Source organism: Emys orbicularis, chromosome 1 (assembly GCF_028017835.1).
Source record: "Emys orbicularis isolate rEmyOrb1 chromosome 1, rEmyOrb1.hap1, whole genome shotgun sequence".
Classification (NCBI taxonomy): Eukaryota; Metazoa; Chordata; order Testudines; family Emydidae; genus Emys; species Emys orbicularis.
Window position 1 is genome coordinate 218644625 of NC_088683.1, and position 14280 is coordinate 218658904.

The window sequence follows — 14280 nt, forward strand, 5'->3', positions numbered from 1 at the left end:
GTTCAAGGTCATACAGCAGATAAATAGCAGAGCCAGGAATAGACTCAAAGTCTATTGTCTTTCTTAATCCAGCGCCTATCCCTAATAATGTTCTTACTGAATTATTTTGATTGTGGTGATCTCGCAACATATTGCTATTGCGGTATAGATAATACCAATTGAATATACCTCTTCTTGGGGGATAAAGGAAGGTTTCACTGGTACTTAATACACTGACTATAACAAGTAGGTAATTTTGCATCTGGCATCTGAAAGTATCAATCATTTAAAAAGCTACTTTTAAGTCTAATTTTTATGCAAGAATCATCAAGAAAGAATCAAGTGTTTATAGAGTTAAACAAAGAAAGCTTAGTCTGTTAATCGTTTGATATTTTTATCTCATAATAAACTCTTGAAATACACTCATGAATTTATATTAAATTGTAAATATGCACTCATACATCATTTTTTCCCCCCAAATGGTGCATAAAGGAAAACAAAAGGAAAGTTTGCTTATTGTTGTTCATAAGTAGCCATTACTCATTTTTAAATTCAGAATTAAAGGCTGTGGTAATAAGATTAAATATGATGATTTATATAAGACAGTAGCAAAGTTTTTTGCCTGAGTTTGATACATTTCTCAGTGACTTTTTTGAAATACAAGCCTTATTTATGAGTTTGGTTTTTTTTAATACATCATTAGAGAAATATCTATGTAGGTAAATGAGTTGTGTATTAGATAAGTTAGGTACTGTATAACAATCATATGATCCTTTGGCCCTGCTTTGTGACAGAGAAATTATTTAAGAGTAGTAAAACAAATACCATGTAATTATTCTCAATTTAAGGTAATTGTATGTGGTTAGCCACTTGAATGTGAATGTTTTGTCTGCTGCTGTGTGAGTACTTTCTGACGGACCAGACTTGGTCAAACAGCGTTAACATCTAATTTTTTAGAAAACTGTTATATAATATCATTTACTAAACATTTTTTTGAAAATACGAATGAGGGAAGATCAGGACTTATTTTCTCTTTGTCTTCACTCACCATAAAATTATTACATTATTTTGATATTCATTTTACTACAATATTACTAAATGTTTATATTTATTGGCACCTTTAGATACTTTGAATAGTTATGTTGAACATATTTTGTAACATATTAGCTGGAAACATAATGTGTGCTATTAGTTTAGCAATAGGGGGTAGAGCAGATGTCTCCTTTTGGTTTATGTTTCTAATAAAAATATTAAGTTTGTGATTTAAATTGGCAATCTCTCTCTCTCTCTCTCTCTCTCTCTCTCTCTCTTTTTGTAGCCTTTCATTCCTTTGAAGGAATTGGAGCAGTTTAACTTTGATATGCAAAAATTGCTTGAACCACTGGAGGCTGAAATTCAGCAAGGAGTGAATCTGAAAGAGGAAGACTTCAATAAAGATATGGTAAATTGGTTGTGATGGAAGTATGAATGAACTAGGAATGGAAGTGAATAAAAAAGCTTGGGCCGAAATTAGAGACCTTTGCATTTGGATCTTTACACTGGACATAGACAAATGCTAATTATACTGATTTATTATGAACTCGGTGGGCCCCATTTAGCATTTATTGTTCTGAGTAATACTTCAGTTTTAGTGACATTTGTTTATGGTTAGGTATTGTACAAAGAAACAATTCTGTATTAACTCATGTGTTTATCAGTACTGTAGAGCAAACATCAAGGCAGGCTAGATTTTGTACTAATATCAGTGATATTTAATATAATTATTAATTAGATGAAAAAGGCAGTGACAAGTGAAGTGGCAAAATTTCCAGAAAACATTTATCTGTAGTAGAAAAGAGTGTATTGTCAGTTTGATGTAGAAAAGATAGGCAATTGGACAATGCAATGACAGAGGAAATTCAGTGTAGACCAATTCAAGTTTTATGTTCATTGGAAGAAACAATATATGATTTTGATGTGCACCAATGAATTCTACATACATCTGGTCATATTTATTGAAAATAACATTTGTAGTGCATTTAGCCCTTTAATGATTCACCAATACCATTCTCTAAAAATGGATTTGCTATTTTTATGCAGTGAATACCATTAGGACAATAGGTGAAGGAGCTTCAACATTAAAAGGGTTTAAAACAATGGGGTGCTCTGCCACTACTACTATTCTGAGGAATACTGGACTGGGACCCACTTTTAGGCTCTTGTCAGTAGGGTTGCACAAACCCAAACACCTTTGCCCTGCCCCTTGCCCCACCCCTTCACCGAGGCCTCACCCGCCCTCCATCCCCACTCCTTCTGTTGCCACCCTCCCTCACTTTCACCGGGTTGGGGCAGGGGGTTGGGGTGTGGGCGAAGGTGAGGGCTGGGGGGTGGGGCTGAGGGGCTTGGAGTGTGGGAGGGGACTTCAAGGTGAACCTGGGCCAGGGGGTGCAGAAGGGGGTGCGTGGTGTGGGCTCTGAGAGGGAATTTGGGTGCGAGGGGGCTCAGGGCTGGGGCAGGAGGGGGTGTGGGGTGCAGGCTCTGGGAGGGAGTTTGGGTGCAGGAGGGGCTCAGGACTGGGGCAGGGGATTCATGGTGTGAGCTCTGGCTGGGCAGAGCTTACCTCAGGCGGCTCCCGGAAGCAATCGGCCTGTCCAGCTCCTAGGCTCAGAGGTGGGCAGACAGCTTTGTGTGCCGCCCCTGCCTGCAGGCACCACCCCTGCCTGCAGGCACCACCCCTGCCTGCAGGCACCACCCCTGCAGCTCCCATTGGTCATGGTTCCTGGCCAATGGGAGCTGCAGAGTCAGCTCTTGGCAGTAGGGGAGGCAGCGCGGAGACCCCCTGGCAACCCCTGCACCAAGGAGCCGGACATGCCGGCCATTTCCGGGCACCACATGGAGCCATGGTAGGTAGGGAGCCTGCCTTAGCCCTGCTGCGCTGCCGACCGTACTTTTAGGGGCCTAAAATCTCCCAGATTGTTTTCAAAAGCCACTGGCAGATTACGGCCGATTCCAGGAGACTCCCGGCCAATCCGGGAGGGTTGGCAACCCTACTTTTCAGTGCAATGCCACTCCTTGGCTGGCCAGTGATAATGGTCTTTCTGTATATGTCTGACCCTCTTTCCATGGATTGAGCAGTCTGACTGTTCAGCAAAATCAAATGCCTATCACTTATGAGGAATTGTGGAGCATTATATATTTTTAAACAGATGTTTCAAGTCAGTCATTTGATGTTAATTCTGAAATCAATGTTAACACAGCTGTTTATTTTTTTACAGACAACAATACTAACGTTTTACAACAGCGTTCATTAGAGTCATCTGTTTGGAATGCATCAAGCTTACTGCCAGTGGCAGATCTTCAGCTGGCGTAAATTGTCAAAGCCCCATTGTGCCCCAAAGTCTTTTTAAAGAATATAGTTTAGTACATACATAAAGTAGATTTCAAATGATAAAATCCCCATGTTTAGTGGCATAAGGTTGACTTTACCTTTTCCACAGACAATCTAAGAGGTATTTTCAAAGATTGCTTCCATAAAGAACTTTTTTCATTTTTCAGTGTTGGTGTATTTACCATGAATAGTGATTATTCAATTATAGAAACATTCACCCTTGAATCAACTTCATCCTACTGAAGATTAAACAAGGAACTGCTGCTTGGGGTTCTTGTGTTCTTCTTTTGTGGTGCTGTGCACTTTTTTTTTTAAAGTCTGAATTTCAACAAAAGATTGTAAAAACACATCAGTTGGTATAACCCATGGTTTAGAAATTTACTTTTGTTTATTGTTTAATAAAGAGAGAATATTTTTAATGTGGGGAGAGTAATGTTTTTCAAAACTTTTTGAACTAGTCATAACTTCTGGCCATTGCATGAAATCTAATCTCAGACATCTGCAGGTTTTCAAGTTCTGCTTTAATTAGCCTTTCAGGAACTTTACACATTTTTGGTACTGTAGTTAATAAAAACATTTCATCTCTAGTATAAAATTATAAGCACAGGTAATGCCGACAGACCCCGCTCATCGACGAGCGGGATCGAATCTGTGACCTCTGGAGCTAACTAACTGTTAGCTAAGGCTGTAAAGCAGACTCATTTAACTCTCTCTAAGTGGTGTCAGTGCCACAAGATGGGACACAATACCACACCCAGAAAGTGTGTGGGTTACACACACACTAAGTGATTATTTCCCCTGTGATTGTGTAGGATTTTTATGTATATGTGTCTCCTAGGGTTTATTTAGTTACTAATTAGATTAAAATACACGTTATACCTGTTATTTTTTTAATCAGAGTGAAGACAATGAGGGTACTGTAAAAGAATTGCTGCAAAGGGGAGACACTCTACAGCAAAGCATCACAGATGAGAGAAAACGAGAGGAAATAAAGATAAAGCAACAGCTGTTGCAGACTAAACATAATGCTCTCAAGGTATAAGAGCTAAATTTGTGAACACATTTCCTAAAATAACATCTTTTTTTGTTGCAGAGCAGTATTCTCCTTGGATAAATGAAACAATTATTCTTTTGCTGCCTAATAATTTTAAACAGTTCAACTGTATGTACATATTTGCTTCCACGTTTCTGGTCAAATGTTTCCAATATCTTGACAGGTAACAAAAAAGGTTATTTTAAACATCTCAGTTAAAAAGTAATGTTTTGTCCCTAGAACACTTAACTTTACACTCAGGTGATTGTTGACAATTAGACTAGAAGGATTCAGTTGCCTAACAATATTTTTATAACTCAGCATACATTGTAAATATTTCATCTACCGCACTTTAGACCCCTAACCTTAGTTAGAATCATTTGTCATAAATAATGTTAATTTTGAGGTATTTTTCATTCATTCAATTTAACTTTTGTACTGAACAAAAAACAGTAAAGCTTGCTAGCACTGTATGCTTTAACTATCTGACAGTTACAGGTGCTGTATGATTTTAGTGGCAATGCTAGAACATTGTATTTTGCATAACTATGATAAGATAGTTGGACCCTTGTGACGTTGTAGGAGTTCACTCAGACCAGTAAGAAGTTCTGTCACTGCCTACCATGAAATCTTGGCCACCTCTGTGCTGTGTGGCTTTGGCTCAGAGCCCTGATGTCAGCAGCCTGCTTCCAGCAAGATGGTCTCACCCTGGCTTCCACCAACCCTTCCTGACCTTAGTTTCCCCAAACTATCTCCCTTGCAGTGGCTAGTCTCTCTTATCTGGCGGAGTCCTTGTAACCCCAACAAGGCTGGGCCCAGGGTTCCTGGGGGGCTCGACCCGCAACCTTGTCATGGTCACTTAGGACAGGGGCTGGGGTGTCCCCACTCCGGGGTGGTCTCTTTGCACTGGACACTTCCCTGACCCACTGATCATTACATACAGTTCAAAGCAAATACACTTTATTAAACAACAATCAATTAAAAAAAATAAGGAAAAAATGGGAAAGGTTAAAGGAAAACATAGAACCCCGCTCTGTGGCATGAGGACATCACAACCAGCGTCTCTGCGATGTAAGGGACGTTCAGTTTGTTCCCCACAAGTCCCAGGCCACCTTCTCAGACCCTGGATGTGCTGCAGGGATGCTGCGGGTCGGACACTTGCTCTGGCAGTGGCCACACACCTCCGGGCTTTAGGTGGCAGGACCCTTCTTTCCAGTGTTGCCTCCACGCTGTCGGGGTTACGATCCCCCTCCAAGTCTGGCCTGCAAGGCCTCTTGGGTGAGGGCATCTCCCTGTACTGGGCCCTCTGCCGAGAGTCCCCCTTGCTCTCTCCAGTTGCTCACCGCACCCAGCCCGAGCCTCAGCTCCAGCTCCACTCTGCCTCAGCACTGCTGATGCGCTGCCTCCATCTCCCTGGGCTGCTTCTCTGGCGCCTCTTTGCCCCCCCCCCCCCCCCCCCCCCCGGTCTGCTCTGTGGGATGCTTCTGTGACTCTGATCCCAGCACTGACCTGCTTCCTGTGCTGCTTTTCTGTCCCCTCTGGCTGGCACAGCTCTGCTCCCCAGCTCAGCTCGGGTTCCTGCTTTCTCCTTAACTCAGCCCCACTCTGTCTGACCCAGGCAATTCCAGAGGATGGGACCCCCCTGGCCTCCTGACTCCCTCATTAGCCTGCCCACCCATCAATCAGGCTGTCCTGGAGCATTGGCATCTCTCCATTGTTCCTGGGGACTGTCAGTCTCAGGGTCCTGATTTCCCATAGGCCCTTCCCCTTTCTTTTGGTACTGGGATCTAGCCAACCAAAACACCCCCATTGAGTTTTAATAAGGGTACAACATTTGTTTTGCAGTCTCCTGTGTTTTACACTAAGGCTATGGCTTCACTGGCGCTTTACAGCGCTGCAACTTTCTCACTCAGGGTGTGAAAAAACACTCCCCTGAACACAGCAAGTTACAGCGCTGTAAAGCGCCAGTGTAAACAGTGCCCCAGCGCTGTAAACTAATCTCCTCCTGGAGGTGGAGTACCTGCAGTGCAACCACACTAGCACTTCAAAGTGAGCGCTTTGAAGTTTCGAGTGTAGCCAGGGCCTCAGAATGATCTTCCTGCAATCTCCAATGCAAATGCATAGCCCATTGTCCTTGTCTTCTTCACACCTGGCTCAATTTACAATGGAGTCAAAGTGGTGTTTGCCTTTATCCTTTTTTGCCCCGGGGGGTGGAGGGTGGAACAGTTTTGCCTTCTTGGCCTGATTACAGACTTGGAAACGTAATATCAGAAAATATCCATAATTTCACATACAGTGTTGTTACATAAATTTTACAATGATATTAATGACCAGCGTGATGGTAGTTTTTGCCTGATATTTTACAAGACACGTTTTAAATGAATATTGTGACAACAGTGTGTGAATTTTATTTAGCTGGTCAGGCCAGCTGAGATTTACTGTTACACACCAGGGAGCGCCTTGCTATCTGGTGCTAATAGGGTCACAGGCCTCACTGAATTTGACAACCAAGGGGCTGAATTTCAGAGCACCACAGCTCAGCGAAATGCTCTTTTGATCAGCGCTGGGGATGCAGCCACCCGGTAACTGTGCCCATAAACAATCTAGTAGCAAAGCCTAATTGCTCAAGATGGCAAGCTTAATAGGCAGTAAGCACCTGGGTCCCTGGAGAAGACTGGCAATGCATTCAAGGAACCATACAGCATGAAGGGCACCCACTTTTGGGCTGTAGGGAGAGTTGTTTTGTATCGGAAAGGCATTCATGATTAACCACACCACCTTCTAGTGCCTAACCTAGAAACAGGTTCCTTTTCTTCATTGCTATTGCTTGAGTTGGCAAATCACAATGCCATATTGTGTATCAAGATTTTTGTGTTATCTATAGTAATTTAAAATCAAAGCTGTAACAGCTTTTCCACTGTTCCAGTGAGATGCCATGGAAGGACAAGGTAACTCTGGGAGCTAAGTTACTGAATCATGATGGCCCGTAGAAGAAAGGACCAGGTCCTACAAACAACACCTGTAGATTCTTCCCAAGAGCTATTTATTTATCAGGGGTCAGCAGGGATTGAAGAAAACAATCTTTTGTTGAATATTAATTCTTAAATGATATATGATCATGTAAGCCCTCATGTTTCAGGATATAAGACAACCATTACCTAAGTGGGAGTTAGAAGTTAGAAACTTTCCCCAGGTGCAGATCATCCAGTAACTGCCTACTCTATGGTTCTTGAGCCTTCCTCTGAAGCATCTCCTAGTCAATATAGGAGACAGGTTACTGGACACAATGCACCACTGGATGGATCCAGTATGGCATTTCCTAAGTTCTTATCACTGAGAGAGTGTTTGAATCCAAATGATCAAAATCATGATAGTTATTTCCCCCCTTCCTCCCCCCCCTCAATAGTCTTCACTAAGCTCTCTTTGGGTTTGGGGGTTTGACATGCTTACACTTTATTATTTATTAACAAAATAGCATCCTTGCTTTCCAGGTGGATTTTCTCAAATTTTCACAGCTTTATATGAGGTCACTAAAAGGATGCCTGAAGACCTTATGGTGTTCTATATATTTTAGTGAAAACTTGAAGTTCATTAGGTTTTCCTTTGAGGAAACCAAACCACATGCATGTAATTCATAATTTGTACTGAGGTGAAATAAGAAAACCATTTGCAGAGCTGTAATGTATTGCCCTTAATTATGATAAAGCGGCATTCAGATCCATGCTATTGACCAGATTATTACAGGCTGTGTTTACAAGGACTGGCGTAATTGATTTTCTTTTTGGTGACTCAATAAAGGCATTCAGCCTTGACAGATAAAACTCAATGGAATATCGAACAGTTTAAGCAAATTCAAGTAGAGTATTATTTCATATAAAACATATAGGCAATAAAGTAACATTTTTGTTTTTTGTTAATGTCAGTAAACCATTTACAAAGAAACAATAATAATAATACAGAACTCCACATTCTGTCCTTTTGTAACATTAAAGTAAAACAAAAATCTGAATCTTTATTGCATCATTAAATACCCTTTGCAATATTGTATGCTCAAGTTAGGGTTAGGCAATACCTTAAACTTAGTGTATTCATGTGTGAGCATAGACTGTTAGACCCATCAAAGTCATAAACATGAGGCAGAATTTTCATGTGTAAATTGTTCTTTACTTATAAAAAAGCCCTATTTGTATAAAATAAATCTCTGCACTGAAATGGTTTTCTTTTGAGTAGCCTTTCATATTTCACAGACTTGAGTTTAGTAAGATGTCACGAAGTGGGAAGCTCACCTATGACTAGATTTAAATTGGGTTAAATCTCCAGCTGTCTAGTGAGTATTTCAGTCGTAACGTCTCTGAATATTGGTGAATTTCCTCAACAAATCATTGAGCATGTAAACATGTCTGAGTTATAAAGCATCCCTCAATAGTAAATGTTGCCTATGATAGATTCAGGAAAATACACTGGCTCTGTTCAGTTAATCTTATCAGAATTTAATTTAAAAACTGAGCTAATGTCCTTAGGTACTTTTCATTTATTTCCTACAGTATACACACATGCCAACATGTATATTGTAAATCTTTTATTGATATTCTAATAATGTCTGCACTGTGAACAGGATTTGAGGTCTCAAAGAAGAAAAAAGGCTTTAGAGATTTCTCATCAGTGGTATCAGTACAAGAGGCAGGCTGATGACCTATTGAAATGGTTGGATGACATTGAGAAAAAGTTAGCCAGTCTACCAGACCCCAAAGATGAACAGAAGCTAAAGGTAATGTTGTTTTGGGATGACAATGGTAGATTTTTTGGCACATTGTTTTATTCATTTAAAAGACAGCAAATACAACAAAGCTCTATAATATATATATATATATACACACACACACACAAATTCAACACTACTTTATTTTCTTGTTTTATAACATACATATTGACAGTCTGATCAAACCGACACATTTCTTTTGTTGTAGATATTATTTCTTGTATTCTTGTAAATGTTATACTGAATGTCACGCAAGTGGTATAAAACACACTAAATAAAATCTTCTATTAATAATGGACAGTGTGCACTGTATTAAGAAATATCAAGTGTTTTCTAGTAAAAATTGTAATTGACTTTATGTATCTTTGTTCCAGATGAACAAATGACTTATCGGTATATGGATGACCTCTTTCTCATATTAGCACATTCATTTTCATCAAAACATTCATATGTCACTGTCAAAATTCCATAGATTTATTCACTTATTGTCAAAAGATTTTTCTGGTTTATTTTGCATCGTCTTTCTTTGCTTCATTCTCTGAGTTTCCCACAAAGTTAAAAAGAAGTAAACTACTATATTTGCACACCCTCTAAACAGCTGTGTGTACTTAATATGTTAACCCTAATAGATAAGAGTGATCTCTCCAATTGCCCATCACAGTGCTAGGGAGAAGTAAAAAAAAATAGATTGTTGGCCTATGTTAATAGCTTTCAGCATACACTAATTAGTAGTATCTCAAAAGCCAGCCGGCAGGAAGATTCTTGAATCTTAGTTTTGTTTGTTTTGTCTAAATGTAAAATAAGACTTGACTGTACATTTTTGATTGTAACAATAAAGTGGAAAATCTTTGAAATGAAAGTTCTGACAGAAGTATTTTGCTAATTCTTAACTGATTAACCTAGTTAGCTAATTGCTCTGGGCCATGTATTGGTTTTGCTCACTAGGAAATTGATGGAGAATTGGAGAAGAAGAAAGAAGATCTGAATGCGGTGCACAGGCAAGCTGATCGCTTGTCTAAGAATGGGGCTGCAAAAGCAGTGGAGCCAACCCTGATACAGCTCAGCAAGCGCTGGCGAGATATTGAGAGCAAATTTGCTCAGTTTCGAAGACTCAACTATGCACAAATTGTGAGTTGTTACTGGCAAACCTATATGTTTGCAACTACTACTGCTAACAGAATCCTACTAACAATGGGAGTTCTAGGTGCAATGTCAACTCTTCTAATAAAAAAACTGTCAGCAAGTGGGAGAAACTGTATATTCCAATATGAAAGAGCTTGTGTTTCCTTTTGTTCTAAAAATACCCTTAAATTAAAATTGACCAAAGACAGAAAACTTAGCAATGAAAAACATGTTGATTTTTGTTGCTTCATTCTTTTTCCATAACATTACCAGTTTAAACCTGTCAGATTACCATGCATTTATTTTATTCAGTAAACATGTAATTCAGAAACAAAATGCATTACTTTCAAACTACCATCCCATGCAAACTTTAATTCTGATTTTTATTTATTCATAGTGTATAATATATACACTTAGGAAGAGATTGCAGAATTTCTTCTTATACTACTTATGCGTGGCCTTTCTTCAGACACTTCAAATATCAGAGGAATTTTTACTCAGAAATTGTATTTTGTTAATTGAGAGGGTGAAAGCATCAGTTTATAAAAGATCTTTTTTCTTCTTAATGGTTCTGAACAATTTAATCTTATGTACGGTATAATGATTACTTCAAGACCTCGATAATAAAGGGCTGGGGAGGAGAAAGTTGTCACTGTTTCAGGTACCTAATCAAAACAGACACCATGCAACATAGTCATTTCATCTCAAAGTTCAACTTGTACAATATACAAAACATTACCTTATGGTTGTCAGTATTTGTCATCAGATCTTTACCATGGGTTCTCCCTTCTAGCTCTACTTCTATGCTCACTTCTTTCTGGCCTTTTGATTTTATATTAATATGGGGGAAATTTTCTCATGAAAATAACCATTGATACCAAAGAAGTTGTTCACATGACGTGCTGTTACAGAATTTATAGTGGTAAATAGGCATTTCCACAAAAATACTTACTTTGAAATTTTGTGCTACTGCATCTTGATTACAGATGGGTCATATCCATAGGATAATGGAAAGATGCATATATGATTAAAATATGCTTTATTTTATAAATATTGGGCAAGATAAAGAAAAGTCTTTGTCTAACAAATAAGTGATGATGCACAAACTTTTGTTCCAAAAAGTCCTTTCTTCGCTGCACTAAGTTTCTCAAAGTATATGCTTATCTTTTTGATTAAAATTATAAGGAAAGAATAGCACTGGGGATAAATGTGCAATTGACAGAAATAATGAAAGAAATATTAAAGTTCGTTTACACAGTAAGTCTTGTTCCAGCTGATTACTCTGTTAAACTTATTATGTTTAATATTAAACTTAATGATGGTGATCAATCAAATATAATTAAAAATTGACAATAAGCTGGTGCAAGATACAATGTATCTTGTAAACTGGTCTCTTTTTCTAATGAATGTGTTCCTTTAATAAGGAAATGTATTGTAAGGATATACATGTTATCTATATATATACATACTCTGTTTACAGTGGGCTATTTGTGTAATCTACCATGCACGTTATTGCAGGATTGTATATACTTTTAAAACTGTATTAACAAAACAATAAAAGTGATATTTTTCTGCGACAAAATATGGAGAAGTAGTTAAACAAGGAAATAAGGTATAATTATTTAAACTAGTCAATACAAAATTTTTACTGACTTCTTTAGTCTTTTTAAACACATCAATCACTATAACATAATTTTAAGATAGTTAAATATTTTTAAATAAGGTTGGATTTAAAAATGCTGCTTATTGTATGCAAGAATCCATCCACTAATATCTGTATATGAAATGAATTCTGCAGTTATTCAATGGAATTTCATGTGTATAGTGTAACTTTTCTTAAGCTTTCCTCTCTTCATAATGATGAATGATAACTTGCTGTGTTGAGAATGGCAATGACAGCACCCATGTAAAATATGACTAGACTTTTACAGTAGGTATTAAAGTTTATGAGAGGCAACATGTTTTAATGGTTTAAATATGGGACTAGGCAAAATGGAAGTCCTTGTTTACTGCTCCCAGCTCTGGCTTTAACTCTGACTCATTGTGTGAGCTTTGGCAACTCACTTAACCTCTCATTGACTCAACTTACCTTTTTAAAAATTAGGATAATATTTACCTACCTCACAGGGGTGTTCTGAGGATAATTAGTTAGTGTTTGTGAAACACTTTAAAAATGCAAGCTAATCATATAAGTGGTGCACTCAAGCTATTCATTAAAATGCAAGCTGACTTCAACAAAAAAGTAATTCCGCAGAGACTTTCCATATTACCTCCAAAAGCAAATCACCAAATAAAGCCAACAGTGAAACACAAATAAATAAAGGGAAAGTATTAAAAAAGAAAATGTAGCCTGTTAGGAGATCCTCCTTTCCTTATTGAGATCCCAGTGACATTAGGTCTCTGCCATAAAGCGCCTACTAACTGAAAGTGATCTATCATAAAGCCATAAGGGCTCACTGAGTTGTGTAAGTTCTTCAGACAATAGTGGATTAGCCACAGGCTCAATGGGGCCACCCTGTGCCCAGGAACCCCAGCCAATTGGAGGGCCCTGGAAAAATGGGCGCCCCCATACCCAACCCCAGTCCCTGGCAGGAGTACCGGGCAGAGGGAGTGGGGCAAGCCCCCCACCGCTGGTCCTCAGCGGGAGTGCCGGGCATGGGTAGTGGGGCAAGCCCACCAGTCCCCGGCAGGAGCACCGAGTGGGCTGGCAGATTGGGGCAAGCCCCCGTGCCCTGACCCCACTCCCCGGTGGGACTGCAAGCGGAAGGGGTGGGGAGGGGCCCCCACTTGTCCTGGCCCAGAGCCCCATGCAACTGTAATCTGCCTCTGGCTTCAAAGACAGTCTTTGAACTTCAGTGTGATCACAGTGAATATATGTAGTATGATAGGCTGGTAAAATTCTGCATAAACAGCCAACATTGTGATTGAGATTGCTGGAACTTCATTAATTCAAAGTAATAACAAGAAACTTCACAGACTGTTTTGTCAGTGTGCTGCACAGAATTATGATATATTAGTATCAAATCAGAATAATTTTGCTCCCCGGATTTCACTAGACCACAATTTTTGTGCAGGCAGGCCTACCAAAAGAATACAAGCACTATTATTTAAGTATTGATTCTCTTTAGCATAAGTAGTAGAGAGGTGATTATTTATCAGAGATGTTACTGCTGAAATATTATCCAGTCTGAAGCTACCAATGTTCTATATCTCTGAGAATTCTCTCACTATTTTGGACAGCAAAATGTGGTGTGGTTAGGTCTGGAAGGATTAGATTTTGTCAGTAAATGTTGATTTTTGACCAAACACACACAAACCAATGAAAATTTGCCATTGAAAATCAAAATGTACAGATAGGCAAAGTGAGAAAAATGCTGCTTTTCAGAACTTATAAGGGATTAATTTAAGGATATTTACTTTGTACATTTTGACATGTGATGTTGACATTTGTGTTTTAACAGTCATAAAGCATTTTATATCTCAATGTCAATGCTTAAATCCCATAATTTTGTGCAACTGTGAAATGTAAATATATATAAAATTTAAAATGCTTAAAAATGAATATTGATATTATTTGTTGAAATTACATACAAAATTGAATTCTGCCAAGCCTAAATGTAGCTATAAGGTATAAAGTAAAGGAAAAGAGGAATACAACATCACCCCTCGTTAACAAAAAAGAGTTTCAAATAAATCCATTGAGTATTTTCTTTACTCCCAGTTTGACAATTTATATAGAAATAAATGTCCAGTACATTAAGCAGAATAATGTCAGAGGGAAAATGGCAACTATGGAAAGCTCATCCTGGGAGAGGATGATAACTTGGATATCTTGAAAATGCAGATTAAAGATGATGAAACAGGCACATCAGGAATAAAACTGCACAAGACCCAAAACCACCTTGAGTGGGAGATATCAACAGAATAGTAAAAAGCTGTGTCCTCTTTTCCTCCCACCCCAGTGGTGACACATATGTAATGAAATAAACACAATAGGCTAAATTTTATGCTTGGATGCTT

At 38.8% G+C, this 14280-nt stretch overlaps 1 protein-coding gene across 1 annotated transcript in view; it reads left to right on the top strand.

Moving 5' to 3' along the window:
* Positions 1–14280, top strand: part of DMD (dystrophin) — a 1466768-nt gene that overhangs the window by 374864 nt on the left and 1077624 nt on the right. Inside the window, exons 33-36 of the mRNA XM_065405744.1 lie at positions 1298–1420; positions 4245–4382; positions 8995–9147; positions 10084–10266. Coding sequence (XP_065261816.1) covers positions 1298–1420; positions 4245–4382; positions 8995–9147; positions 10084–10266 — 597 coding nt within the window. The remainder of the gene's footprint in view (positions 1–1297; positions 1421–4244; positions 4383–8994; positions 9148–10083; positions 10267–14280) is intronic.